The following is a 27,584-nucleotide window of genomic DNA, read 5'->3' as shown; positions in this document are numbered from 1 at the left end:
GGGTTTTCTGTATGATTTTTTCGAATAGGACACAAAGCAAAAAGGATGAGGCCCAAAACATATCACGCGAAAACAAAAAACAGAATCAAGTACAGCACAAAAGATACCCCAAGTCAGTACACCTCAAAGAGCCAAAAAAAAGAAAGAAAAAATTGTAGACTTAATAGTATACTCCAAAATCAAGAAGAACACCAACGACGCCGCTGACTCCGTGTCCCAAGGGCATGAATGACTGTCTGCGCCTTTGCAGTTATCCCCACCAGTCCATCGCAATGCATCGCGTGCTGTGCTTTCCTGACCTGCAGAGAAAGAATAAAAGGGTATATTATTCAATGAGTGTAAGATGGCATCCAAGAGCCAGTAACCCAGGATCAAGTCAAGGATGATGGACTTTTCCTGAAAGTTGGAATGGCGAGGCGTTGAACCTAGATCGGTCTCAGACGACGAATTCCGGCCGATTATCCGGTATTTTGAGCAGTTGCATCATGGCATCGTCCGCCAGGGGAATGACTCTTGGAATCCCAAACATCGTCACATGTTCAAGCCAGCTTGTACACTCCCCTCAAGGGACGTTATAACATTATGGGATTCCGTCCCATGCAATAAAAAACATCTCACAATTACAGTAGCAGGTAGTCCCATCCGTTTTGGTGCATGACGTCCCGCCAGTGGACTGGCGGCCTCTTGACTTCTTTCAGCACCCACTCAGTCTTACTAATGTCATCAGGAGAGTCGGACTCCTCCACTTTCACGGGGGTCCCCGATGAAGAGGCTGGGCTCTCTTCCACACCGTACAATGGCTCCGCATCGTCATCGGCGATTCGCCACACCTCCTGCAAGACCCGATACATGCGGCCAAAACTACCGAGGTCAGCATGGTCCCCCAGTGCGGCAACCCGTTCAGCAAGGACCGCCCGGAAGTGGCTCCCAGGTGACGAATACGCTCCGGTGATGAGCAGTGGCCAGACGAGCGAGCGATCGAACCCATCCGGACCAGAGGGGATGTATTGAACGGCGTTAGCGGCAGCGGCTACTAAGTTCAGGTTGCTTGGCTGGCTGCAGTCAAAGCCTGGGACTAAACTGCAGAGGTAGATTCTGGCAGCAATTCGGTATACGGCGGTCATGTTTTTGGTCAAAATATCGGGTCTGAGAGCGCCAGTAGAAGTGTAGGGGCTCTCCAGCGCTTGATCCACCGGTTCCGTGAATTCCAGCTGTCGTCCCAGTGCTGACACATGAGAACAGACTGACATTTCATCAATTCTGCCTTCATTCTTCAACGCATCCAAGCAAGCGATTTCTGAAATAAGATACATCACCCGATCGTCGCAGCCCATAAGCTCGCGCAGTCCGGAGGACGAGCCACTCAAATGCTTTGATCGGTACATGTGTGCAAACTCTGGGGTCCTCCCATGGATAGTCGAGCCCAGAATATCGATCCAGGAAGCGAGGGACATGTTGAAAGGTGGTAGCATGTAGGGGATACCACATGTCGGGCCTGCTGTGGGAAGACCTAATCGGTTCACTAGGTTTGAAGCGGCTTGAAAGTGGTCAAACCATGGAATATCAGGCAGGTAATCATCAGCGGGTCCCACTGAGCAGTGGAAGAAGATCATGGCCAGCGTCGCATCAAGGATCTCCTCATGCTTGGTATCCTCACCCAGTGCGAGACACAGTTGAGAGACAGCCTCAAAGCGATGGCGCATGATATCATGATCTATCTGTTCGCCCACAATTCCCTCCGTGGTCTTGAGGTGAATGGCGGAAACACTCAGGCAGCAGTGAAGGTAGCACTTGTTCGTTTCCAGTGCTTGGAGGATGGCTTGCGCTCGGATGTGTCCGCGCTGGTGTGCTTCCAGGACCGGGAAAATGATACGCAGGACATTGTGGATGAAATGATCGAGAAGGGGCCGATCGTGGTCACTGACGGGGATGTTGGCCTGTAGCATGGCATAAGTCTGCTCGATGCTCTGTTCACAAAGCGCTGGGTCGATCCCGGGAAGTTGTGGGGCTTGGGGGAAGCACTCGTCTTGATACCAATCCTCGCATGGGAATGTAGGGAGGGGCGCGTCCAGTTGAGGGGGTGCAAAAGAGCTGAACGTCGAACTGAAAGCGTTATGGTGCAGCGGAACCTCGTTGATGTAGGTCTGTCGTTCTGTCTTGACGTCGATCTCAAATGGAGGATAGGGTCCATAGACCGGTTGATTGACAGCAGGTGTGGGCAAGTGTGACGCAAAGATATCATACTGTTCCGGAAAGGCTGGGCGGCCAAACTCGAACTCGGGGGAGGTCGGCGATGAAACAGCCACGCTGCGACTATGTCCTGACGAATCGACTGCAGAATCCAAGGGCTGGTCAGGGGAGGAAGAGACGAAATGGTGGAGGTGGTGGAGTCCAATCCTACCGGTCAAGGTCCCATTCCGCTCATTCATCTTCGTCTGCTTGATCTTATTTTTGATGCGTTCCTTCTGTATCTTTCTCTGTTCAGCGTTTCCCCACCAGATAGGGCGCTTATATTCGCATTTGACGCATAGGTTGTTGCATGCTCCGCAGGAGGGATGTTTCTCGTCGCACTTCTTTCGGCGAAGGCGACAGGTAAAGCAGCCTGCGACGGATGAATAAGGTCCCAATTGCGTACCACCGTCGTGACTGGCACGTGAAATGGAATTGACTTACCAGATCGAGATCGTTTGTGCAACTTGACCGTAGTCTTTTCCGCAGTCGTGGTAGATGTACCCTCACTTGACGAGGAGGGCTGCGAGTCATTCGAGGCCCTACTCGGTGCATCATTGCTCGAAGTCGACTTCTTCCTCGCGGAGGCCGGCATGTTTGGTTCAAGACAAATGACGCAAATTCTCGGAAAATAATTGAAGGGTTGGAGTTGGAAAGGACAGGGCACAGTCGTCTAGCGAGCTGTTTGCGTGCCCGGGGGGGTGGAAGATAAAATTATGTGCAAAGCTGGACCAGCAGCCTTTGCTATCTAATTAAGTATAAGAGAACGAAAGGCGCAGTTTGCAATGGACGACGAGGCGATGGGGACAACTCGTGTGAGAGACAGTACTTGTCGTCGAGGACGGCGGGATCCACGAAGCTTTAAAAGCCAAGTTCACCACGCACAAGCAGGCCATGTTTCTATTTTGGATTCCAGATAGCCGAGAGCCAGCCTGGGCTGGTAGGATTGGCGGGGAGATGGGAGGAGAGAGGAAGATCGCAGGAAGATCATGCACGGACAGGGAACTGCTCTGTTAGCTCGACTCCCTCGCAAAGCCTGGCTAATTTTGGAGGATTTTGGCGCCCATGCACCCTATCATCGAGGGTGATTGGTGACCAGCTAGCGGCTGGGAAATTGATTGGATTGCATTGGATTGGGATGGTAAGTAGAATCGATCGCAAATGCCTGCCTGACTTCCGATCCCTGAATTAAGTGGTATTCGTGTTACCGTTCTTTTTATTTTTATTTTCCGTGCCTTTCCTCTTGTAGCTCCTCGCGTACTGGATATAGGCGGAATATACCAAATGGGTAAGAACGATGTTAAAGATATCCCGACCTTGTATCAACAATCATATTCCAAGTACAAGAAATATGTCTCTCGTCCACGAAGCAATATTCTCCCAAAAGATACCGCCTGGTCTGGGGGCTGGGAGGGACCAGTATCTTGGGGATTTGGTAACCACCTTGGTATAAACCACTAGGTGTGGGCATCAACGATGACAAAATTAGTATAGGTTAGTACATTTTGCGTGGGTTTGGAATCCACAGTAGACAGCCAATCCCCTCCCACGTCCTAACATGATTGTGCGAGGAGATAGGTCTTTTCCTGGGCAGTGACAGCGGACGGAGTACACAGACGAAGTACCATCGGACCGGGGGGGTAGGGAAGTCAGCCAAATCCCATGTATGCATGGCTTAGAGCCGTGCTCGGTCACCTCACAGGCAGCATTGCGGGGAGGGGAAAGGAAGCGACGCAGGGATAAAGAGCAAGCAGCACGATAGGCGGGTAATTCGTCGTCTTTGCAAGGTGAGTTGCGAGGAGTATGATGAGTAGAGAGTAGTGGGGGAGCCAAGCTTCAGTGTCAGAGCAGAGAGTGGCTGCTGGCATTTCTCGTGTCGTGCAGAGCGGAAAACCCGCAGCCAACCGTTCGGGTTGGGAGACTTTGGCCAAGATGTGATAAGATGCCACTAACCTCTAGCGCAAAGAGATGCATAAATGTGCTTTAAATTAGCAGCATTTAGCCGCCCAGAGTGACTGCAGGCTGCAGTTTTGAAGGCTAATTGCTCCCCTTCCCTTTCCCCTCATGCTCTTTCGGGTCATTACTATTCTTATCCTCTTCCATAATTATCTCTTCATCCGGCGCCAATTAATGGACTTTCATTCCTTCTCGTCCCGTGCATGGACCGCTCCACTCCATCCCCATGGTCCAGTTGGGGGATTGGATCAACCTGGTCCGGCTTCTGCAGCCTCGATCCTCAAGTCACACTTTGGTCACTACGGGAATAAACGGCACCCTTCGTTGCCAGATTCCAACAAGTATGGTCAACTTCATTTCTGTGCGGGTATGTGCAACCTCCTTGTGCCTCCAGTTCACGAAGACTAGATATCGGTACCGCCTTCCCATGTCTACTGTCTATGTATTTCATATGAACAAATCAATCCCGTCCGGTGGGCATCGGCAGTCGATGTGACCAGAATGGCAGTTGTCACAACACTTCTGCCGTTTCTTATCACAATCCTGCAGCTGCAGGCTTGGCTCTAGCGTTTCTTTAGAAACTGTAGTCAGTCCTTCCAGCCAATCATATTCGCCAAAAGTGAGGTCAGCCTGCAGAAACCCTGACAGACGCACAAACCAGGTTGTGATATGAATGGATGTATAGGGTACTCCGTACATCCATCACTCCCGTACCAACCCTGGATTCATGAACACAGCATTGCGCCGGTTCTTTGTTACTAGCTGAATTCAATCAATGAGCCATCTTGTCTTCGCAGTGGGTTTGTTTTCTCATTCCTTGACTTCTTGTGATGTGGTTTTTATTGTTTCTATTTATTGAATTTTTTTTTTTTTTTTATGGCAGTCCTCTACTCAGCTAGATCTATCACAGTGTAACTGGAACAAGTCCCAGATGTACAGAGGTACCTGCCTGGCAGTGGCAGTACAATGTGTCAGTGTGGGAAACACACGGCATCGGCTGTATCACCACAAATACTACCATCCCTTGTCAAGCATGCGGATTGTTAACTACCGATATTAGCTCATCTCGGTTGTGACAAATTGCCTAAGTATTATATTATTAGCAATTTAATGTTGAACTCTACTCTGTAAGTATTCCAAATAGCCCCATGACATGTACCATTTGGCGGAGTCGATCAGTGACCCCATCAGCCTATGGTGTACACTGTATATCGTAGAGTATTCTGAAGATCCTTTATGATATACTCCGTAGCATAAGGCAGACTGACTGCATAGTATACTCCCCGACACAAGTCAAATGCTGAATGCACCCGTTCCACATGTAACCCCAGACAACCGAAATCCCCTGGTCAAATCCAAAATCTGGCCCTAGAGATGTGAGAAAAGTCTACGCGTGTTAATTTCTGGAGCAGCAATGAAGACCCTGTCATACACGCCGGACGTGGTTCCCGTCCTGCCACATTGGTAGCTGCAGGCCTAGTGTTCAGACATACGGAGTCTGCCTCATCAAATGCAATCATGCATATCCACGCCAGGTACGTACATGATATAGACCGCTGTTGGGCCTGGCCCTGGACCAAATGCAACCAACATTTAATTGTATCTTCCTCAGAAGATTTGTCGTGGAAATTGAGTGTCCCTGGACAATCTTCACCTTTGATTGGGCATCACCTCTTCGACAGCTCGAGGTATAATTTAACGGCGGCTACAGCCAGATTTGTTCCTAAAATAGTTATATTGGATGGAATCCTGCCAGTTATGCAAAGGGTTTCCAGAATAGCACGTTTCACGCCCAGCGGCTGTCTAATTGACGACTGGCCGAGAATTGATCCTGATGAATATTATCTGCACTCTGCAGTCCATCATGATGTCAGGAACTTAATCTTATCTGTTAGTGAATCATCTATTGCTTGTAGGCTGTGGAGATTATCAGAAAGCGTCTAATTATGGAATTGCTCCTATTACTATACCAAGAGTCCTCTTTCAGCTCGACCCGGATATATTGGATTGGCGCTTATTGAAGCTACGAAGCAGAGTATCGATTAAATAGTAGATTTTCTCATCCAGTGAATCTAGAGCTGGCCAAAATACTCTAGCTCTATTACAATAGGGCTGGGGCATATGCAGCTTCGTACAGAAGGATATTGCTAGTTATTCTTTGTTCTAAATTAGAAATTATAGCTGAGGATATCATCATTATGCCATGAGATATAGCTATCTAATTATACCTTTCAAGTAGCTGGCTCGGGTCGTTCTGGCCCTCACGATGATGGTTCACTTTGGACACAACTCGTCCAAAGACTTCCCAGTCTGTAGGCCGAGTAAACATCGCTGCGTGCAAAATTGTGCAGCGCGGCGTCGGGAATGGTCTTCTTGGTCACGCCCTGACTCTTCTTGGTGGCCTGATCGCCGTGCGGACGGTGAAGGTGTGACTTGACTGATTCTCCGCTTATGGCCAGCTGTTTGATTTGTGTCGGAGCCGGACGAGTTAGGTGACCGCGAGCGCAGTCGGATCTCGCAAGGTGCACAACTGCTTTGAGATCGTGTAGGCACTCGACGGCCCTCTGAGGGAGACGGTAGTGATGACGACGACGGCAGCTCATAGGACGAACCAGACTCTGGACTCGGAAACTCAGGGTTTGTGCTATCGGAGTGGGGAATCTGCTGTAATTCCTTGCTCGGGATCTGCGAACGCGTATGTTCAAAGCTTGTTTCCCACGTATGAAGATCAGGACGCCAGCGATTTCTCCATTCTTGCCCAAGGGCGGGTGAACGGAATGCCATCAAACAAAGACATAAAACCCTCGCAACAGAGGTCTTCGATAGCTGGGAAAATGTATCGGCTGCTGTGTTCACTTCGCTGTGAGGATCACAGAAAAAGTAGCAAAGCGTGGTGGGTTCGTCTCGCGGAACACGAAGTAGTACACGGGCAATTCCATTTGTCAGGTAGGAATATTCGAGTCCTTCTTGAATCATCACGTGGTATTCTTGGACGATAGCGGAGTCGTTCTGCATTGTACCTCAACTTCGCATCCTGGTCAGTGGGTATTTTGTTTGATCTGACCATCTTCTTCCACAGATCCATTGGTCGTAGTCCCATGCGATGCGACCAGCAGCTTGTGAGGCGGCTTGTACTCGACGGTCGTCAGGAGGGTGTTCGTGTTGCCGTCGACATGATGAATGCAAAACTGGTCCGGTTGTGGGTGAGGTGTGCTTGACGGCTGGCTTGTATCCGCTTCAAAGGTTTCGTTCCTGCTCAAAGAATTTGAGTGATTGCTGAACTGGATTCCATCACAGAGACCGAACTCGTCACGAGCCGCTGGTATTTTGCACAACTCAGCTATTATATCATGGACATGTTCTTCTACTCCAAAGCGCTCATAGGCCTCGAGATCTTGCTCACTACTGAGTGGCTTGCGAGCGAATCGACGGCCAAGTCCTTCTAACTCTGGTAGAGACGAAAATAAACGTGGCGCCCGCCCTGGTTCCGACTGGAAATATTGATAGACAGACCTGTAGACCCTTAGCAGCTGCTCTGGGCAGTCGGCCCAATATTCCAATCGAGTTGGGCAGTCTTTTCTGGTGGGAAGGGGTATTTTGCCAGTGGTTGAGCCAGATGGTGTCTCAACAGCCGAATCCGCAGGCACTCCACTCAATCCCAGGGGTTCTACGGCTGCTTCTGGGAACTCTACCTATAACTCTAGGAGCAACAAGGCTCCCAGGACCTACTCATACGCTCCTGGAGTCACTTCAGCCGGTCCCATCGTGTCAAGATCTGACGGTTTAAATAACATTCGGGCAATGCTTGGCCCCAGCAGGCTGCAGAGTCCCTACATAACACACAAGAGGTAGGGCGCCTAATGGAGCTAAGTACTGTCTGAGGGTGTCAGGTGGATTCTATCCACCAGTCGCTCCTTTTATAGCAATCCTACCCAGCTTGGAACGCCTCAAGGCAGCCCGTCTAATTAGTTATTGAACAAAGATTTGCGTAGCCATTGGATACAGCAGAAGTCTTACCGAACCCACCAGGCACCTAGCAGGATTGTAAGGTGGACAAGCTCAGCACTAATTTGATTGTTGTAGGGGGCCTTAGTAGGGATCTTCGTGTATACTGCTCCATAGCTAAGTATAAAAGGGCACCACAATCACCCTCCCAAATAAATAGATCGTACCATCAGAATTTTTGAACAGAAAGTCCAAACTTCAGTCTGTTCAGCCTTTCAATATGCTTGCATTTAGCCCCAAAGCCTTGGCCGCGGCAGCCATTAGCATGAATCTGTCATCTGCTGTTTTGGCATGCCTGCAAGTCAATGGGCAGCTGTGGACAGGCGGTGGCTATATTGCAACATACGATAACGGCGTTCAGACATGCTATGGCCACATCGCATCTGGAGACAACGATCTTCGCATGTTTCTCAGCGGAGAGGACAGTCCCCTATTCTTTACCGTACGCTAATTGTCTGACTCTGTATAAAGCTTGCAACAGCGGCTATGCCTTAAACTATGACTATACGGACAATAGTGCAACTGGGCCCCTGCCAATCACTTACAGCAACCCCACCGACCAGTATGTGTCTTACGAACTGATGACGAGCTGTACTGCTTTATAACTAACATTGTACAGTTTTGCTATTGACGTCCCACTCAGCTGCGACGAGATCTTCTGCTAGTTAGGCGTGCTCTCGTGCTCCAAGGGATTCAGTCTGTAGTTGGCACCGTTTGCTGTTACTTGGAGAATTATTGTTGATGGACTGTATTCCCAACCGGTGTGCTTCAACATAATTCACCTTCCTTCTGGAGATACAGTATGTAGCTCAAATGTAACTAAATAACTAACTCGCAAATTAATTAGTCACTCACAATTTATTTAACTACCGTATAGTGCTACATTGAAAATTTAACGAGAGCTCTTCCCATTCCCGTTAATATATATCTGGACTTGCTAGAAATAAATATCAGGGAGATGCATTCACTTCTAGCAATCCCCAAGCATGTATCTGCGTATATGAGCTGTAGTTTTTGTGCGTAATACAAGATATACCCAATAAATGGTAGATTTGACTTGACATTGATGTCAACGATATCATGCCTTAAACAGCAAGTGGTGCCTGAGGCCAAAACCAGTCACATGTGGAGAAGGAGATCCACTCCACTCCAACGTGAATCAGTAAAAGTGGATTAATGACCCATCGCTTCAACCTTCTCCATTTTATTCTATCGCGGTCGAAGAGCTTGCATTTTGTTCGTCTGCGTACCTTGCCATCATGCTTCGCTCACGAATAGCACGCATGCTCTTCCGTAGCTTGCCGTCAGCTAGAGCTTCAACACCATCATTCTTAACGCAGCGTATCCCGTCTCTCCCCTCACGAACTTCATCCTTCTCGAAGTCGACGACGCTCTTAACGACGTTTTGTTACCGGACTCCACGCTTGTCGTGTACTTCGAATAGACTATTCTCCAGCTCTGCTCGACAGTACTTCCATAATGGGGGTCAGAATTATAGGCGATTTAACAACGAGCCGTTTTTGTTTCAACTGTTGAGACATACCCGACCTATTCACATCGTGGTTGTCGGAGGGGGGCTGTTGTTGTTTTATTTTTATAACCTCGAGACGGTGGAGGTGCGTCGCTACATGCCAGACCCATACAACTAGAGAGAATGGGTGGTGCAATTTGCTGCGGGACTAACAATACTTGTAGATGACCGGTCGCCAGCGTTTTAACTGCATATCTGCGAAGAGCGAACGTAAAATGGGCACAAAAGAGTACCAACAATTACTGTCTGATCTGCAGGGAAAGGTGCTTCCAGAGAACCATCCCCTTACTGTTCAAGTGAATCGTGTTCTTCACCGACTAATTCCGAACGCACCTCTCGAAGGCGCCGACTGGAAGGTCCATGTTATTAATGAGCCTAACGAGGTGAATGCTTTTGTGCTTCCCGGGTACGCTATGTATCTTACACATGTGTTTTTGCCTTACTAACTAATACTATATCTAGGGGTAAAGTTTTCGTCTTTACTGGTATACTACCCGTCTGTCAAGATGACAACGGATTGGCAGCCGTCCTTGGACACGAAATTGCCCATGTTGTGGCGCATCATCCGGCTGAGCGTATGAGCCATAATGCTATCTCGATGGTGCTAGCGTTGGTTACCGCTCTCATCCTTGATATATCTGGACAGCTTTCTTCGATGCTCTTAAGCCTTGCGTATGGCTTGCCGAACTCCCGGATCCAAGAAGTAAGTTCTCCCTCTAACTAGAACTGTTCAAGCTGGAGGCTAATGTTTCAAAAGGCCGAAGCAGATGAGATGGGACTAAGTAAGAAGTGTTCTCTACTAGCATGCCGGCTACTTCACTAATGCTCACAGTGATAATGTCGAAGTCTTGCTTCAACCCAGAAGGTGCCGTTAATTTGTAAGTTGAAAAATCTCATGGAAAATTTGGCTCTTCACAAAAGCTCCCTAGAAATATCCGTATGTAGAAAGCTGACTGTGTCAGCTGGATGCGCATGCAACAACTGGATCAAACCCAGCCGCCTCAGTTCATGTCAACTCATCCTTCGGTAAGATTTGTTTTGCGCTACAGAACCTCTCATATAATGTATTGACGAGGGATAAAAGCATTACAACCGTATGGAAGCTCTTCGTGCAGGGTAAGTGAACACGAATTCCATGCATATGTTGATCTTCTGACCACGACTAGTCAATACAAAGCCGAAGCAATTTATGAAGACAGCGGATGCCATGTTATCGGAAGCTACAGTACAGTCTATTCTTTCTCTTATCACAGTCCAAAGCTAACCCGAATGTTAAATATCTAGTTCCAGCATTCGAGAAAGCGTTCGGTAACTATAGGTGGTAAGTATTCAACCGTAAGGCCATGGCACATAACAGTTGTGAAGGACACCCTATGTATTATATATTATAGATTCTGTCAGTATACTTTACTCAAAACAAAGACCATTACTGCCCCCTAGTACGATTAAAACGAGTCTGAACGATCCTAGAATGAATCATTAGTCAGCGTTTTCAGATGTTTGAAAAGGGAAATGCCCTAGCCCCTCCGCGTGCAAACCAAACAAACATCCGCCGTCAGACCGTCTTGAAGCTCCATCAAAAATTCCTAGGCAGCTTCAGGAACAGCGTAGTGGCTGATATTCTTTCCTTGTTTTTTTTCCCCTCTCTTTTCTTCCTCTTTTGCCGATTTATCTCCCTCGAGAGGAAGTTCCCCGTCACCATGTCACTGTCTATGCCTGGACCGTCCCAGGCGGGCCTCTTCAAGCCTGGCTATCAGAGGTAAGCGAAGCCCACTTGTGGAATATTCCGCTCAAGGTCCTCCAGACTCGAAGCATCGAGACTGGGAATGAACCGGATATATTAGACTAAATCAATGGGACTTCCGAGCTAACAAAGTTATCCTGTAGCCATGACGCTGAAGATGGCGCGGTTATTCGCAACATCGAGGCCTGCCAGGCCATCTCCCAGACCGTCCAAACGTCGCTTGGCCCGTACGGCCGCAACAAGATCGTTATTAACCACCTGCAGAAGATGGTTCTCACCTCGGATGCGGCTACTATTCTGCGCGAGCTTGATGTTGTACACCCCGCTGCCAAATTACTTGTCATGGCTAGTCAACAGCAGGATGTGGAGATGGGAGACGGCACCAATCTCGTCATCATCCTTGCGGGAGAGTTGTTGAAGAAAGCTGAAGAATTACTTCGGATGGGATTGAAGACGAGTGATATTGTGCACGGATATGAGAAGGCTCAGAACTTCGCCCTCAAAGTATTAGAAGGTGAGTTTCTTGGATTTCTACGTCTCGTTCAAGGGCTATCTCTGTGCTTTCTCCCCGGATGGCCAGTATCTTTATTTTGGTGATATACTAATGTATACTTAAAATACCAGATCTCGAGGTGGACTGTTTGAAGGATATTCGCTCCCAGACCGAACTCAGTAAAGCCCTTCGTACGGTGGTTGCTAGCAAGCAGTCCGGAACGGAGGATATTTTGGCATCGCTGGTTGCGGAGGCTGTCCTCGCCGTCCTCCCTAAGAACCCTATCAATTTCAATGTCGATAATGTTCGTGTAGTGAAGATTATGGGCGGCAGCTTGGAGCAATCCCGTGTGGTGAAGGGAATGGTCCTTGGTAGGGAACCTGACGGTATCATCAAGAAGGCGCGCAAGGCCAAGGTTGGTGTCTTTAGTTGCCCAATCGATATTTCCCAGACCGAGACCAAGGGTACTGTGCTCCTGAAGAACGCACAGGAGATGCTTGACTTTACCAAGGGCGAGGAGGAGCGTCTGGAGGCTGCCATCAAGGAGCTTTACGACTCGGGACTTCGCGTCCTTGTATGCGGCTCTACGGTCGGTGACCTTGCAATGCACTATCTCAATCGCTTCAACATTCTTGTGATCAAGATTCTTTCCAAGTTCGAGCTGCGCCGGCTCTGCCGTGTTGTTGGTGCTACACCGCTGGCTCGTCTGGGAGCTCCTATGCCCGATGAGATGGGCAGCGTCGATGTGGTTGAGACCTCAGAGATTGGCGGTGACCGCGTCACTGTCTTCCGTCAAGAAGATCCCAATACTGTGACTCGCACTGCGACCATTGTCCTTCGTGGTGCTACTCAGAACCACCTGGATGATGTTGAGCGTGCCATTGATGACGGCGTCAATGCCGTTAAGGCTATCACGAAGGACCCCCGTCTTGTTCCTGGCGCGGGCGCCACTGAAGTTCAGCTGGTGGAAAGAGTCTCTGCGTTTGCGGACAGGACCCCTGGACTGCCTCAGCATGCCATCCGCAAGTACGCCGAGGCCTTCGAAGTCATTCCGCGCACCCTTGCCGAGTCGGCTGGGTTGGATGCTACCGAGGTACTTTCTCGTCTGTACACGGCCCACCAGCGTTCGAACAAGAATGATGCATCATCCTCGGAAGAGTCTTCGGCAGAAGATGGAGGCTCTGAGGATGAGGAGGTTTACTGGGCCACAGGTGTTGACCTGGCGTCGGGCTCTTCAACTGGTACCCAGGATGCTGTGGAGGAGGGCATTCTCGATCTGTTGGCTTCCAAGAGCTGGGCCATCCGTCTGGCCAGTGAATCGGCGCGCACAGTCCTTAGCGTTGATCAGATCATTGTGGCACGACAGGCGGGCGGACCGAAGCCGCCAGGCCCAAACCCCAACTGGGATGAGGATTAAATATTCAGATGAACTGAAGGATATGTCCAGTGGGATTTAAGTCAAAACGGGATAGAGACATGAGATTATGAAAAGTCCATTGATCTGAGGGATTGAATTGCAAACGTTTTGTGAGAGTAGTAGTAATTCTGGTTATTGTCTATAATCGAGGTGCACGAACAGCTATATGTAGCCCTACTTACCTACTATCTCTTCCTCTTACATAGAAGCCCAAGAGATGAGTCCCAACTGGAAATGTAAATTACCGTATTTGTACTATACATCACGTGATGTATCTGGATTTTACGAGCCGAAACTCGACTTTCTTTTTCAGTCAAGGCCTTTTCGGAGACAGTTTGATCGCCCTGTCCAGCAGCGTTTCCTCTCTTGCCCACCCTTGCCTTCGCTCTCCGTGCCATTCGGATCACCTCAGCCTCCATCATGTCGCTCTCCTCGCAGGCCGTAACTCGATGCTGCCGACGGATTGTTCGCCCAACCGCCTCGCTACAACTTTCGTCCTCTACATATATGTCTCAGCGGACACTCAGTCGGAGATGGCAATCCACCGAGGCGGAGGCTGCTGCTCCTGCCAATCCTAAGATCAGCCAGATTGTCGACCAGATTAGCCAATTGACCTTGTTGGAGACAGCGGATCTCGTGTCAACCTTGAAGGTGCGTCACGCCAGTTACCCTTCCATACGGATATCGCAAGACAAACGCTATTCAAATTTGTTTTTGCTGTGAAAGCGTATCCTTTATCCCTTCAAAATTAGCTGCAAAATAGCCCAATTGGGCCATGCTGACATGTACTCTACCTCACAGTCCCGCCTCAATATCCCCGATCTCCCCGTTGGCGGTTTCGCCATGGCCCCCGGCGCAGGCCCTAGTGCCGCTTCTGCTCCCGCTGAAGAAGAGGACGCCGCTCCTGCTGCTCAGGAAAAGACTCTCTTTAACGTGAAACTGGAAGCTGTCGACGCTGCCTCCAAGGCCAAGGCCATCAAGGAGGTCAAGACCCTCCTGGGTCTGTCTCTCGTCGACAGCAAGAAGTTCGTCGAGTCCGTGCCCAAGGTCCTGAAGGAGTCTGTGCCTAAGGAGGATGCTGAGAAGATCATCGAAACCCTCAAGGCCGTTGGTGCTAAGGCTGTCATGGAGTAAACGCGAGGGACGATTATGTGCTACAGGTGAAATAAAATCCTACTTAAAACCTGGTCACCTTTCCTCCTGTTGTCCGAGTGAATGAGCGATACTTATGGATCAGGATGATTTGAACGTTGTGATTGGGCTGCATCATATCATCGAGCTGGAGTTTTGTCTCACCCTTTTTTGTTTTCTTTCTTTTTTTTTCTTGAGTTGTTTTCTAGTTTCTTTTCTCCGTCATATATGATATAGCTGGACAGCGGAAAAAGGCGGCCAATGTACATTATCAACTTTGATTGAACAGATTTTGGATCCAAGGTGAAAGCAAGGCTTGCTTGTGTTCATCTCATGTGGTATCTGGTAGGCTTGTAATGGGGGATGGACGATAGACATGTATTTCCAACTGTTTAATTATTACGAGTCTCTACTCATGGATGTTTCTGTGGCTTATTTAGGATTGCTAGTCACTCCAACTGTAAGATCTGCGTAGTTGGCCAAAATTCATAGAAATGCTGATAGCCATTGTCACGGGATCCCCGCATTCGACTATCAGCACAACTTCTGATTCTCTTTTCCTCCGCTACGCCCACGCCCACCATGTCATTCTCTCGGGCCTCCAATCCCCTGCGTCATTTAAGATACTACCGGTTGGGTTCTCGGCCGATATGCTCATGCTCATCTAGCCCTTTTTTTTGGCGTTCTAGCTATGTCTATCGACCCACTTCCACCATACTCAGACCTTTTCATTCTACCCCCTCCTACAACGCCGTTCGTTTTCCAGCGGTCCGCCGACCTCAAGCAGCTCGTCGCCGACCTGATGTCTCAGATGAAGGCGCATCCAAGCAGTCCGCAATGGGCGACCTGCCCTCTCGGCTAAAATTCCTTGAGAAACACGGAACCAGCCTTTGGCAACAAGCGATCGTACTCAAACTTCTAGACCTAAGAACCACACGAGAGACATTTATGCAGATGGCAAAAAACCTTATAGAAAGCTCATATCAGTGGCCTCCATCCGCAGCTGCAATTGGGGCCATTTCACGAGGTGATCCTCAACACAAACAGCTACACATGCTCAGAAATCATTAACCTTACTCCTCTGTAGATGTCGACCTAGTCTTCCAAGTTGGCCATATCGTTTCCGTCGGCGACACTAGATTCAAAGAATGGCTGTACTCCTCCGCTGCGCTAGCTGGTGCTCGAGTCGCTGTTTTGATCGCTGCTTCCCGATCCGTGAAGAACGCCAATGGAGCTCCGCCTGCCGGCACCCCGATCCTTGAACAGGTAGAGTCTCTGGCTTTGCGGGAACGCGACCCGCGCGCTATGATTATTCATGCCACAGTATTAGGTCGGCGGGAGAGATACGGGGAGGCCATTGCCCTCATGGACCAGGTCATGCAGACAATCTACCCGACCAAAACTGCGCCAGCGGCTGATTCGTCCCTACTGATTGGGGACATCGAGCCACCGTGGAAGGTGTATGCGTGGCTGAAGGAGAAGATAGGAAATGTCACGGACCTGGACGACATCCTGCGCACCGCAGCATTGGAGTATCAGGATCCAGAGGCGTTGGTAAAGTATGCTTTTGTCATGATGCAGCAGGGCGATCTGGAGAAATATGAAGAGTATATGAGTAAAGCCGCAACTGCCGGGAACGCCAAGGCATGTTGGAAACTAGCCAATTTCTACTACCTAACATCTCAAGGTCGGTACCCGCGTCGGGGAGTAAAGACGAGCGACTCAGCCGCGGATGCTGAAAGGGCCAACAACGCCAGTGAAGGTCGGGGGATACTTTCAGCGTTCTTCTCAAGTCTGTTTGGCGCCCAGCCTCACCACGAATATCGGGGCTTAGCAATGGAGTGGTATGAACTAGCTGCCCGGCACGGTAGCCCCGAAGCTGCTTTGGCCATTTCGCTGCTTCTTCGTGAAGAAGGGAACACGGAACTTAGTGCCCAGTTCTTTCAGGTGGCGGTTGCTTCCCAGAAGCTTACTTCTTTGATCCGACCATTTAGACTAAATTGGGAAAACGAGAATTATTCGCCTAAGATGCCTACTGAGCTGATGGAAGTTTGATTGTGTCAGTAGGTGCCGTGGAGTGTGAATATTAGAAGTGTATGTAATTAGTGCTTGACTTACTTTTGATACCCCAAATTAGAGAGATAAGTTGGTTGGGTTGTTGTTCCAGCTATGGTTTATATTTTGCGCGACATTAGATTGTGGCCTTACGATAACTATGAGAAGTACCTAAGGTAGCTCGGTATACTTTAGTTACCAAAATTTAGAAATTATCTCAGGCTACATCTTGGACAAATCCTACCTCAAGTTGTGAAGGAAAGGGAATAAGAAGGGACAAAGAAGAAATAGAAAGTAAACTATACCTATACTGTCGTATATGTAATTATAATACTCCGCAAATAAATGAAGTTAAAACTATATGACAATCAAGCAAGCAATTTTCTCCTCTAACACCGAGTCCATATATTCATGTCGTCGTAACCATGCTCTTCGGGTCCAAAAGAAAAACAATAAAAAAAGAAAGAAAGTAAGAAAGTAGCAGCTTTTTCTCCAGCAAGTCGATCTTCAGACTAGCGACGTCTTCCTTTTCCTCTCCCCTTCCCTCTTGTCTTGAGCTCGACGAAACCAAGCTCCTTGAGTCCCTCGGCGAGAGGCGATGAGTCTCGCATACCAGGGAAATCTTTAGCCGGGTATACACGAAAGGGATCGGACCAAGCCTCTGCGAGGATGGGCATCGACTGTCCTGGTCCAGCGTCCTCTACACAGCCCCAGTTCATGAGTTGGAATTGCAATCGATACAGTCCCGCGGTTCGGACAGATAAATCGGAGAATATATAAAAAGCTGCGGGCTGTTTCATTCCGACCAACGGCATTGGCTGACGTCTCATATTCGCCGCATAATCCTCGCTTGAAGGGTGGGCTGGTGCTGTGGCGGGATCAGGATCTGCGTCCACGTAAAAGGGCGACACAAATGACTTTCCGGATAAAAGGGGCGTGGCCGGTCCTGAAGTACCTCCCTCCGCCCTCTGCGCCCCTGCTCGGTCTTCTCGAGCTGTGTTTTCTCCATCCACCTCGGGCGAGACTTGTACGGGGACAAGAAGACACCCCACTGTAAACCGTGGATCTTGTAGGATATCTGTGTCCTGATCTGAATTTGGATCGAAGTCAGTTAGAAGTATTTGGATGATCGGAGGCGGGTCCACGGGTCTCCGGTCTCTGTCACCGGCACCACACGCTCGCGCTGCTATGGGCTGTTGTCTGATATGTAGGTGGTAGCGAGAGGAGGTTGAAGGTCGTCGTGGCGGAGGAGAAGGGGCTGGTGAGTGATTTAGGAGCTTCTCAAATCCCATCGGCATACCAGAGGTGGCATGGCGCTGTTGATGCTGTTGCTGCATCGGTTGCTTTGCGAAAGGCATGGTGGTGGGATAAATGTTCATACTTGTGTCAGAATGAACAGGGCTCGGAAAGGTAGTGGAGCTACTACTGTATCTGGTCACTGCATTAGATCGTGCGATAATATTCGTATCAGGCGACTCTGGAAAGCACATTGAAAACAAGGGCATGGAATAGGAACAAGCAAGATAAGAGGAAGACAAAAAGCGGGAAGTCAGAATCTAGATATTAACAATTTAAGGAAAAAGAGAAATTACTGAGAGTCCATATCGTTTGCTCGCCCTAGCGACCCAATAGAGCCACGGCTGTGACTTGAAGTGTCATAAGAGTTATGAGCCCCGCTATAGTCCACCCCCTTCAGCAAACTCGATCGTTGTACCCCATGCAGGGCTAGAGAACCAGTGCTCCCTGAAGGGAGGGTGCCGCTGGACTCTGCACCATTGTCCCAGGGTCTACCCTGAAAAGAAAATCGAGGATATGGAGAATTTATCGTCGTGGGATCATAACCTTGGATGTCGGGGTAGAGAAACCGTGGAGGCTGATGCGTTGAGTAAGGGTAACTTAGAGTGGCTGTCAGTCCTTGACTCTCGTCATCTGAGGCACGCCGTCTCCCATCAAAATGCCGATTGTCGGAAATAGCCTGCCATTGCAACGGGGTTCTCGACATCTATGCAGATTGGCGCGGGTTTTATAGAGCGGAGTCCTATTTTTGCAATTTTCCTTGGGTTCGCAAAGGGCCAAATAGAGCGTCTGCTTGTTGCGAGGTAGGCATCCGCAACAGAAGCCTGGAAGCAGAACAGCAGTGTATCGTCGATGACAGTGCAAGTCAAATGATATCGTATGTGTGGAAATAACCGGCTAGACGATGGCACCAAGAGAGAACAAGACAAGCCATATGCTACATATAGATACCCTGAAACGGCGGCTTGGGCTGGCAACAAGTCGCACAGCAGATAAGGGTCGGGAATAGCTCCTAGACTGGACCAAAATGCACAACAATCCAGATTGTTGGTTGACGAGTTCTTCGATCTACGAGGAGAGTGTTATGTGTACGTTAGCACATGACGGTTTCCAAGATTGGTCACGAAGCAATTGTCCAAGATGGGGGAAATTAGAAAGTAAAAGAAAAAGAGAAGGGGCAAAATAATAAGAATAATAATAGGAGAATAAACACGTTATGGAATTTTTCAAGAAAGGAAAAAGAAAGGATGATAGCGCCCACTAATTAGAATTGCACAACTCACACAAGTGATCGCAATAACAATGGTAATTATAATTCAGAGGGGGGAAACTAATGCGTGTGTGAGTGAAACCGAGTATCTGATGACCACATAATCCAGTAAAAGTGAAAAAGAAAAAGGGCAGTCCTACCAACCATCAAAACCAGGAATATTTCACCACCATTGGTATTTTACCAATCTGTGGCCGTGCAAAGAATAAAGCAGATCTGGGGAAATGGGCTGGACGAGGCTTTTGTGAGAGGGTGTGCGTGCCCGCTGTGTATGTGTGTGGCATTGACAAAAAAAATTTAGACCTGCAGCAACATTGCGTCCCTGACAGAATCCTATCAACAATATTCCCGAATCCCGAGTACATTGTATCCTCCTACTTCCCTGCGAGTGTCTGGTGTCGTATTGGCAACGGTAACGCTTGAAGCCAAATACTGTGACTCATGCAATAAGGACTCGCACACGGAGTAGCTGCAAAAACTATGCCGGCATCAAAACAACCAGGGACAAATCATAACCTACAGCAGACTAGGCTTTCTTCCATAGAGGAAAGAAATCGTATATTATTTTAAAATCGCCTCCCCTTGTGCATAGTCCTTAATTTCCCGGAAGATAATTTGCAAGACGATAACTGTCATAAAACAGTTGTTTCTGTTAGCTAGGCAAATTCCAATTTTGGTCGCAATGTGAACTTTGAATGGAGAGAGAAAGGGGGAAAAATGAAATTAAAAAATAAAATTAGAAGTTAAGATAAAAAGAAAATAAAAAAGAGAGAGAGGAGCTTACTTGGTGCCAACCATAATTCACCGTTAATTGATTGAACGAACAGCTGTATATCAATTGAGGATAATCAGGCTCTCTGCACAACCACTACCATATCTCCATACATGACTGCAACTACACCGTAACGATACTCAGAAGATATAGATGAAGTAGTTCTTGCCGATTAAGACCCTTGATTCGGTCAGAATGTGCAGTTGATCAGGAAGGCTGAGGGACGATCCGCCCAAATTGATGGTGCCCTGCAGGTGTAGGATTCCCGGTTCAGTTTTTTTTTCTTTTCTTTTTTCCTTCCTTTTTTTTTTTTTTTTTCTAAAGGATGTATCATCATGTGCGAGATACTGACTGGACAATCGGTTCCACCGGGTGATTCAGTGCACCATCGATGATCATGGGATTGTGGCAGATATGGCTAATCTACTTCCCAGAGTTGTTAGTTAACAGTCTATGCTGCCTTTCCGTATCATGCAGATACTTGTGCCTTTAACTTTAGATAGAATAAAATATTTAGTTTCATATGGTCCTGGGATCTGGAAACGCGCTTTTCGTGTATTTTGCAGGGATGGAAATTTAGAGATCTCGGAATATCTCATATATGCGAGCCTAGCGCCTTGACACTATCCCCTAGATGATCTACCATTGTCTTGCAAGGCTAAGACGCTCACACCAACAACAGATGTCGAGAAAACGTAGCAAAATCAGCAACAGACACCATGAGAATAGACCTGTTGGACCACAACATGGACGGAACTGCTGTACAATCTTCATGATACCAGCTCTTCTTGTGATTTAGTACCCCATGGATACGATTTGCCGGTCACTCTTAGCTGACAATTGTATACCTTACAGAGCATACATACCCTAGTTTCACAGAGAGGTACAGCGAGCCCGAAACCCGAGGCCTAGAATTGAAACCAGTGATGCACTAGTAGAAGGGGACCTTTTCAGATCTAAAGGCTTTCTACCATGCTTAGTCGCGTACAAAGCCATTGATTGCACGGACCAATTAACTGGCTGATCCTCTTGTCTCAGGTTATCCTTTATATGACTTAAAGCTAGTCGAGGATTCGCATGTGAAAAGATTTTTTTAAAAAAAATGAAAGACTGTATCCCTATATGGTTGATTAGCCAAGGTTGTTCTAGAAAACAAGAGCCTTGACACACTGTTCAGTATGTACTGTTGTTTCCTTGCCAGCCAGTGTGCCTATCTACCCTGGCAAGCAGAAATATTGACATTAGTCACCGCCACAGATCATGTCTGCTTTATCATCTCAGCTGAAGTCTGTTGTTGATCAGAATCCTTTACTGTGTACCGGGACCATGGGTTTGATCCGTAGTCAGCGAGGGTTCTGTTGATGCATTAGGCCCTGTAATACAGGGTAGTTGTTCGTTGCTTTTTTTTATTTTATTTTCCTGCCCTAGCGAACAAACTACTGCATGTGAGGTTGCCTTGCCGATAGTAGTGAGTGATGTGTCACAATATTACCCAGAGCCAGGATTATTAACAATGCCAGTCGACAGTTTAAGTGGCTTATTTGACCCTTTAGTGGCTTCATAACCATGAACGATGGCTTTTCACTGGTGGATGGAGTAAAAATTCCTGTACAACCCCAATGTCCGGAACTTAATGTGTGGCGCATGACTGTGCGCCTATCCCTGTCTCAGGCAGCCATTGTTCTGGGTATATGAAGGTGAGCCGCGACTGGTTGCAATCCTGGGGGGCAACTATGGCGATGATCCGCACATGTTTACGGAATACCATAGTGCAATTGAATTTTCCTAAGTCCCAAAACTGCTGCATCGCCAAGCAACAAGACTTCCATTACTGGAGAGATGCTGGATGACTGGTGTCACAAAGTATCAGGTACACTGCATTGGTTGTATTAAGCAATTTGGGGGTTCCCAAAACTAACTAACCCAGTCATGACTTCCGTTAGGCAACCCACCACGGTTTGGCCCTGCATAGACTAACTGATGACAAATGACAAAGGTGTCCAACGGGCCAAGCGCAGTCTATGCATATGATATTTGTCGGATCATTTGAACTAGGACGGTGAGTGCCGACAGTCTCCCATCTTGGAGAAGAGATACGACGAGGAGAGAAAGAGGAAGCAAGAAAGAAGGGGTGATGGAAGTCAAGTGACGGGAAGATCACGGGGTGGCTGCAATCTGTTCACGACTCTGGTTCGATCCTCTGCAGTTCCGACCCAAACTTCCAGCTCGAGAGACCCGCTACGTCGATGTAATATGCTGGACTCGATCTCACTGGATACGTTGCTCGTTTCTAGATGATGTTCCTCATTGGCGAATCTTAGGATATGCTCCAGCCACATGCTGTTTATCGGGAGCCAGGAACAGATGAACGGACTAATAAATCATTATCTGAGGTAGAGACATCTTCAGCTTACTAGCGTATGAAGATGATCCTCCCCTTAATTCCGGAATTGGTCCTATGCTCCGAAAAAAGAAACAAGGAGGACCAAATCCCGAGCCTCTGCTAAGGTCATAATAATGACCTGATGGCTGGATCACTGGGTCCAGAAAGGCCTTACTGCACAAAACACCGCCAACGTCCCCCACAAACAACGAATGGATGATTTGATTAGGGCAGGAATATTTTAACTCATAATGGTATTTGGGTCTCCTTTACCTATCGCACCAGCATCATTGTTGATTTGTGAAAGTCTCAGCAGCAGACATAAAGTGACTCAGTCGGAGTCGAAAGGAGGCCTGGGGCTTACATACACACTCCCAGATATGACTGATATGGACATGAGGGCAATGTTATTGCTTCGGTTGAAGATCAAACGGTGAGCAGTGCATTGCATAGTGTAAAGGGGGTCGGTTGGATATCCAGGTACTTTACAACATGCATGCTGACCCAAACAAGGAGTATGTGTTAAAAAAAAAATGAAAAAGAGGTCGACCAACACATATTCGTATGACAAGAATTCCAGGCGGTTACCTTACTTCGGAGTAAATCGCACTAAGGTACATATTGTTACCCAGACTCATTAAAACCCAAGATCTTCTTGGTCCACTTCTGTAGTCAAAGGCATATATATGTATGGAAAAGCCCGGGTATCATCTGTATTTTGCTCAACATATGCCTTGCTTTTGCAGCATTACTTCCCCAGCCGGAGGGTTGAGAAAATCTAGTACCCCACACATTAATTTAGTTCCAGAGCGCCAAATACTAAACTAGTACGCTACCACAACCATACAAGTAAACTTCGATAAAATTAGCAGTGTGATGGGCCTACCCTCCCCCTACCGAATTGACAAGAACAGCATTGATGAATGCACAGGCCGAAAAGAGAATAGAATATAGGAAAGAGCATTAGGCGTATAAGATACTAGTACTAGGTACTAGGTATCCGAGTGTTGTTTCCGGTACGAATAGCTGGATAGACACTCCCTAGTATATACAATGGACCTTGTCATATTGACGACGCGCTCTTCTCATGTGGCCCCTGCAAAGCTTAAGTACGAGTAGTTAATTGCCACGGCGATGATCGGGGATTGAGCAAATTTAGTCCTTTCATCAGTTTGATCTACGATCTGCGCCTGGGGTAAGAGCCCCATATGAAGGCTCAACCACTGGCAGAACATGTAAAGGCCACATTTAGAGACTACCTAGGTAGGCTGGACGTGTTCTGTATCTCGTTCTGCATGCCTTAGGTCTCTTGACTTTTCTTTCTACCGGTCTTTAGAAAATTATTCCGACGTAATCGAGAGAGCTACAGCTCAAAGCACTTTGAGGGCTCTCTCTTTCATAGAGCTTAGAAGTGTGAAACTAAATATCTATTATCAAAAAGATAGCTATACCGTAGAACAGCTATTGAGACTTGCCGTACCAAATGATTGCAAATGCTTTAAAATCCCCTCGGAGCACACTATCAAGCCCCGCAATCTATAGAGCCTTTGGGGCCACAATAAGCTTAGGCCATGTCGAAAGGTTCGCAATATTGTTAATATATCTTGTTCAGCGGCAACAGAGCCGGTCAACAATGGATACGTATGAACTTCTGTTTGCTCAGCTCAATTTCAGTTAATATGTCACCCCTGCCAGAGCTAATGATTTTTCCAAATTAGGCCATTGAGTCCTCAATGTGCGTTTAACTAATGCCCTTAGAGTTCGCCAATTTACCACACTTTGTGTATGTGGTCCCCAACCAGTTGGACATTCATATTTCTAACTCTGTTGTATTATGATCATCTTTGTTTTTGCTGACACGACTGACTGTATATATGGTAGATTTTATTAATCATGGTTACCAATATCTAGGCGACTAAAGCTCCGATTCTTATCGGCAATATGTAGATTTTAGATACCTATTTTACCGGTAATGGCGCTTAGATGTAGGCTAGTGTTTAACTTAGACCAGTAGAGCCATGGAGCTTTTCTCAGGGTAAATTAGTCATAAGCATTTAGGAGACGTGACGGTTGTTCGTAGCTATTCAATCCACCAAATCCAAGCCTGGATCTGTTTCAAGATAACACATTGAGGAATTAACTTCCAGCCAAGACTTACGATCGTTCGGCTTTCTCAAAGCCTCCAGAGGCACTAACCTCGCCAGCGACTTGCGATCGAATAGAGGATTAGTGTCCGTGTCATGGAAGCCTGTACTAGGGAAAGCTTGGTCATGCCCTTTTCCAGCATAAACAAGGATAAATTGACCAGCATCCCGGTCCCAAGCAACAATATAGTCTGTTTCTTCCCATCCATATGGCTTTCCTTTGAATGACTGGTCTCGCATGAGTAAGTAACCCAGCTGTATCGCGCGGAGGGGGTATTGAGTTGCTGGACTGATTTTACTACGTCCGAGTCTAGCTCGAAATAATCCCAAATCAGGACAAGTCTTAGAAACATCAGTCTGTAGTGCGGAGGTGTTCGAAAATTTAATTGCACATCGCTTAGGATACCAGGAAAATTCGAGTGAGGTTTTCTTAGTAGAAGGTGGGACAATAGGCACCAGGCATCCTTCCTGGTCGTCCAATAGATCGGCGATCTTTCCTAGATCCCCTGCAGATTTCGATCCCCCAAGGGCCTTAATTTCTGCAACTAGACGGTCGCTACTATCATAACCAGTGCTTTCGCCATTAATATCGAAAAGCGGGTTTTCCGTAACAATGCAATCTGAGTCAGAAATGTCACTATGAAGCGACTTCTTAGGTTGCCAGCAAATCCCAAGCCTTCCCTCTATACGTTCAAGTTGAACATCAACTATGTTTAACCACTCTTCCTGTCCGGCAAGCAGCGGCAGCTGTTCGCCAATGCTCTGGTCTTCAAGGAGAGTGTTAAGACCCTCAAATTTCGAAATGCCCGGTAGGACTCGTCCAAGGCGATTTGATAACTGAAGTAGATAGGCTAGAGCCTTTGAGCTGTCTCCAACATTTACAAGCGCCACAACACAAGAATAAACGGATTCAAGGTCATGAGCTGGTGAATTTTGTGACAGCTTCTCTAACGTTTTATTCCATAATTGCTGCAGTAATTCATCACTCCGGAGTGTTGCTAACAACGTTAAGTACAGCCCAATGTGGCTCACTGCGTTGTCAGGGTTGGCCCAATATAATATGCTGTGTAAACTCTTTGACGGTTGTTCTTCGGAGGCGCCTTCACCGGTAATTAGGTTGCACATCAATCTCGTATCAAGGGGTAATAGTCCGGATTCGAGAGACTGAAGTGAGAATAATAGGTTATTCACAAGAGAAATACTTGACTCCAAATCCAACAGGTCGCGGCTGACAGAGATATATCCTTGCAAATGACGCGAGAGAGCTGTCTCCGAGAAGGCCATGGAGCTATAGTACATCCCCAGCACAAACAAATGCCTAGATAGGGGCACATTCTGCTTCAAGAGCCTCGCAATCAGTCCGTTAATTGTAGACAGAATCTGCTGATACGTATGATGCCTCTGACAAAGTTCCAACGCTTTTGCTAAGTTGCGGCAGCGATTCGCTTGCAAATATTCACCTTCTTCTCGTCCATTTACATTCTTCATAATATAATGACGTAGATTTCCGAGATCCTCCGCTTTTGGTTTAGGAATTCCCTTATAAGCTCGGGTAACGTTCTGCTGAAGGCTCCACAAAGGCGGCGGAGGGGAAGCATTCAAAGGCCAATTTTCAGAAAAAAGTTCTTTGAAATGTAGAGACAACCCTGATTCATTATTTGGGCTCTTCCGTGTGTTCTCTGTTAGAGCAAAGCGGAGTAATTGGACCGGCTGCGGCTTGTGATGTGGAGTTGTCCACTTGTTGTTGGAGGCATTGCGTACTGATTGCGACAGGCAATGGTGAGTGATAGGCTGTCGCCTAGACATAGGCCATAGTTGGCAGGGTACGCCGCCAGGCATTTGTCAATAAAGGACGAACGATTAGCTGATATGCGTTCCAGATTGGACTGTTATCGTTATGTGTATCGAGAATTAAAGGGGAGGGAGGACCTAGGCGGTGAAGATAGTGTGGTCAGTAAGACCAACCCATGTGGGCATCCATTTCAAACCCTTTTCACCCATCCATCTACTTTCTACTTCCACAGTTGCCGATACATAAGACCTAACACTGTTTCTTTCTTTATCAGTTCTAGTTGATAAAGAATAGTACTAACCTTCTTAAGCACCAGAATAACGTCATGTCTGACAAGCAGCCTGGCAGCAAGCTAGCTCAAGTTCCGTTCCCAGAATGCGAGCAGCCTGATAAGGGCTCATCAGGAGCCTCAAGTGGAGTCGATAAGCAAGGTGGTACTGAAAATTCCCCCGAAGAGGCAAAGAGAAATGATGCAGGTTCAAAGGCCCGTGAACGACAAGAGAGATTTAAGGCTCTCCAAGCTCGCGCAGTGAGTGCACTCTGACCCCCCAACCCATGGAGGACTGCCTATGTTAATCGCAGCATAGAAATATGCCGCGGAGCGGAATCTGAAAGAGACCGCAGCCGAGACCCAACGACTAGCAACCGACCCATCTCTGCTCTCGTCACTGTCGCGCAAGCACGCATTCGCATCTCATAATTTACTCAAAGCTGACACGGAAGCGGCTGGCGAGGATTTTGAACGTAAGCGGGCATGGGACTGGACCGTTGATGAGTCCGAGAGATGGGACAAGCGTATGGAAAAGAAACAGCATCATCGAGATGATGTTGCCTTCCAAGACTATACGCAAGATGCACGGAAAGTCTATAAGAGACAATTGCGTGAGATGCAACCTGACCTGGAAGGTTACGAGCGGGAGAAAATGGCGGCTATTGAAAAGGCTGCTGCCAACGGCGACCTGGAAATTGTGGAAACCAACGATGGCGAAATGATCGCTGTCGATAAAAATGGGTCTTTCTACTCCACTGCAGACAGTGTTGGATTCACTGAAAACAAGCCCGATCGCGCAGCTGTTGATAAGCTTGTTTCAGACCTGAGAAAGGCTGAAGAAGTACGGCTTAAGAAGCGCAGAGATCGTCGTGGCGACGATGACGCCGATGTTACCTACATCAATGAGAAGAACAAGCAATTCAACCAGAAGTTGGCTCGCTTCTACAACAAGGTATGTTGGTATTGGGGTGGTAGTTCCGCCGATAGCATGCTAATATTTCTCTAGTATACTACTGAGATTCGCGACAGCTTCGAGCGTGGTACCATGATTTGATATGAATACATCAAAATGTCTATTATACAGCGTAGTTCACG

The 27,584-nt window shown here is 47.7% G+C and overlaps 10 protein-coding genes across 10 annotated transcripts; 5 read left to right on the top strand and 5 right to left on the bottom strand.

The window, feature by feature from the left end:
* Positions 1–620: 620 nt before the first annotated feature.
* On the bottom strand, positions 621–2,824 carry ATNIH1004_004763 (Zn(II)2Cys6 transcription factor; the record flags this gene model as incomplete). Its single annotated transcript, XM_033569432.1, has 2 exons — positions 621–2,602; positions 2,674–2,824. 2 exons carry the CDS (start codon positions 2,822–2,824, stop codon positions 621–623), a joined length of 2,133 nt encoding a protein of 710 aa, XP_033428238.1.
* A 3,635-nt stretch (positions 2,825–6,459) lies between these two features.
* Positions 6,460–7,949, bottom strand: ATNIH1004_004762 (uncharacterized protein; the record flags this gene model as incomplete). The annotated part of the gene is made up of 3 exons (XM_033569431.1): positions 6,460–7,205; positions 7,250–7,698; positions 7,915–7,949. 3 exons carry the CDS (start codon positions 7,947–7,949, stop codon positions 6,460–6,462), a joined length of 1,230 nt encoding a protein of 409 aa, XP_033428237.1.
* Positions 7,950–8,410: 461 nt separating this feature from the next.
* Positions 8,411–11,046, top strand: ATNIH1004_004761 (M48 family metallopeptidase; the record flags this gene model as incomplete). Its single annotated transcript, XM_033569430.1, has 8 exons — positions 8,411–8,632; positions 9,886–10,127; positions 10,184–10,424; positions 10,479–10,503; positions 10,554–10,599; positions 10,651–10,658; positions 10,718–10,837; positions 11,006–11,046. 8 exons carry the CDS (start codon positions 8,411–8,413, stop codon positions 11,044–11,046), a joined length of 945 nt encoding a protein of 314 aa, XP_033428236.1.
* A 375-nt stretch (positions 11,047–11,421) lies between these two features.
* CCT8 (chaperonin-containing T-complex subunit CCT8) lies at positions 11,422–13,375 on the top strand (the record flags this gene model as incomplete). Its single annotated transcript, XM_033569429.1, has 3 exons — positions 11,422–11,480; positions 11,609–11,979; positions 12,090–13,375. 3 exons carry the CDS (start codon positions 11,422–11,424, stop codon positions 13,373–13,375), a joined length of 1,716 nt encoding a protein of 571 aa, XP_033428235.1.
* A 420-nt stretch (positions 13,376–13,795) lies between these two features.
* Positions 13,796–14,509, top strand: ATNIH1004_004759 (mitochondrial 54S ribosomal protein bL12m; the record flags this gene model as incomplete). The annotated part of the gene is made up of 2 exons (XM_033569428.1): positions 13,796–14,026; positions 14,177–14,509. The coding sequence occupies 2 exons, from the start codon at positions 13,796–13,798 to the stop codon at positions 14,507–14,509; spliced, it is 564 nt and encodes a 187-aa protein (XP_033428234.1).
* An 834-nt stretch (positions 14,510–15,343) lies between these two features.
* ATNIH1004_004758 (uncharacterized protein) lies at positions 15,344–16,561 on the top strand (the record flags this gene model as incomplete). The annotated part of the gene is made up of 2 exons (XM_033569427.1): positions 15,344–15,533; positions 15,594–16,561. The coding sequence occupies 2 exons, from the start codon at positions 15,344–15,346 to the stop codon at positions 16,559–16,561; spliced, it is 1,158 nt and encodes a 385-aa protein (XP_033428233.1).
* A 512-nt stretch (positions 16,562–17,073) lies between these two features.
* Positions 17,074–17,919, bottom strand: ATNIH1004_004757 (velvet factor family protein; the record flags this gene model as incomplete). The annotated part of the gene is made up of 1 exon (XM_033569426.1): positions 17,074–17,919. One exon carries the CDS (start codon positions 17,917–17,919, stop codon positions 17,074–17,076), a length of 846 nt encoding a protein of 281 aa, XP_033428232.1.
* A 230-nt stretch (positions 17,920–18,149) lies between these two features.
* Positions 18,150–18,563, bottom strand: ATNIH1004_004756 (uncharacterized protein; the record flags this gene model as incomplete). Its single annotated transcript, XM_033569425.1, has 1 exon — positions 18,150–18,563. The coding sequence occupies one exon, from the start codon at positions 18,561–18,563 to the stop codon at positions 18,150–18,152; it is 414 nt and encodes a 137-aa protein (XP_033428231.1).
* Positions 18,564–24,366: 5,803 nt separating this feature from the next.
* On the bottom strand, positions 24,367–26,265 carry ATNIH1004_004755 (uncharacterized protein; the record flags this gene model as incomplete). Its single annotated transcript, XM_033569424.1, has 1 exon — positions 24,367–26,265. The coding sequence occupies one exon, from the start codon at positions 26,263–26,265 to the stop codon at positions 24,367–24,369; it is 1,899 nt and encodes a 632-aa protein (XP_033428230.1).
* A 278-nt stretch (positions 26,266–26,543) lies between these two features.
* SYF2 (pre-mRNA-splicing factor SYF2) lies at positions 26,544–27,543 on the top strand (the record flags this gene model as incomplete). Its single annotated transcript, XM_033569423.1, has 3 exons — positions 26,544–26,747; positions 26,806–27,441; positions 27,496–27,543. The coding sequence occupies 3 exons, from the start codon at positions 26,544–26,546 to the stop codon at positions 27,541–27,543; spliced, it is 888 nt and encodes a 295-aa protein (XP_033428229.1).
* Between the last annotated feature and the right edge of the window lie 41 nt (positions 27,544–27,584).

Source organism: Aspergillus tanneri (genome assembly GCF_003426965.1).
Source record: "Aspergillus tanneri strain NIH1004 chromosome Unknown AapTan_3_pilon_pilon_pilon, whole genome shotgun sequence".
Classification (NCBI taxonomy): Eukaryota; Fungi; Ascomycota; class Eurotiomycetes; order Eurotiales; family Aspergillaceae; genus Aspergillus; species Aspergillus tanneri.
The sequence above is the reverse complement of the archived record's forward strand: the minus strand, read 5'-3'. Positions and strand labels throughout refer to the sequence as shown.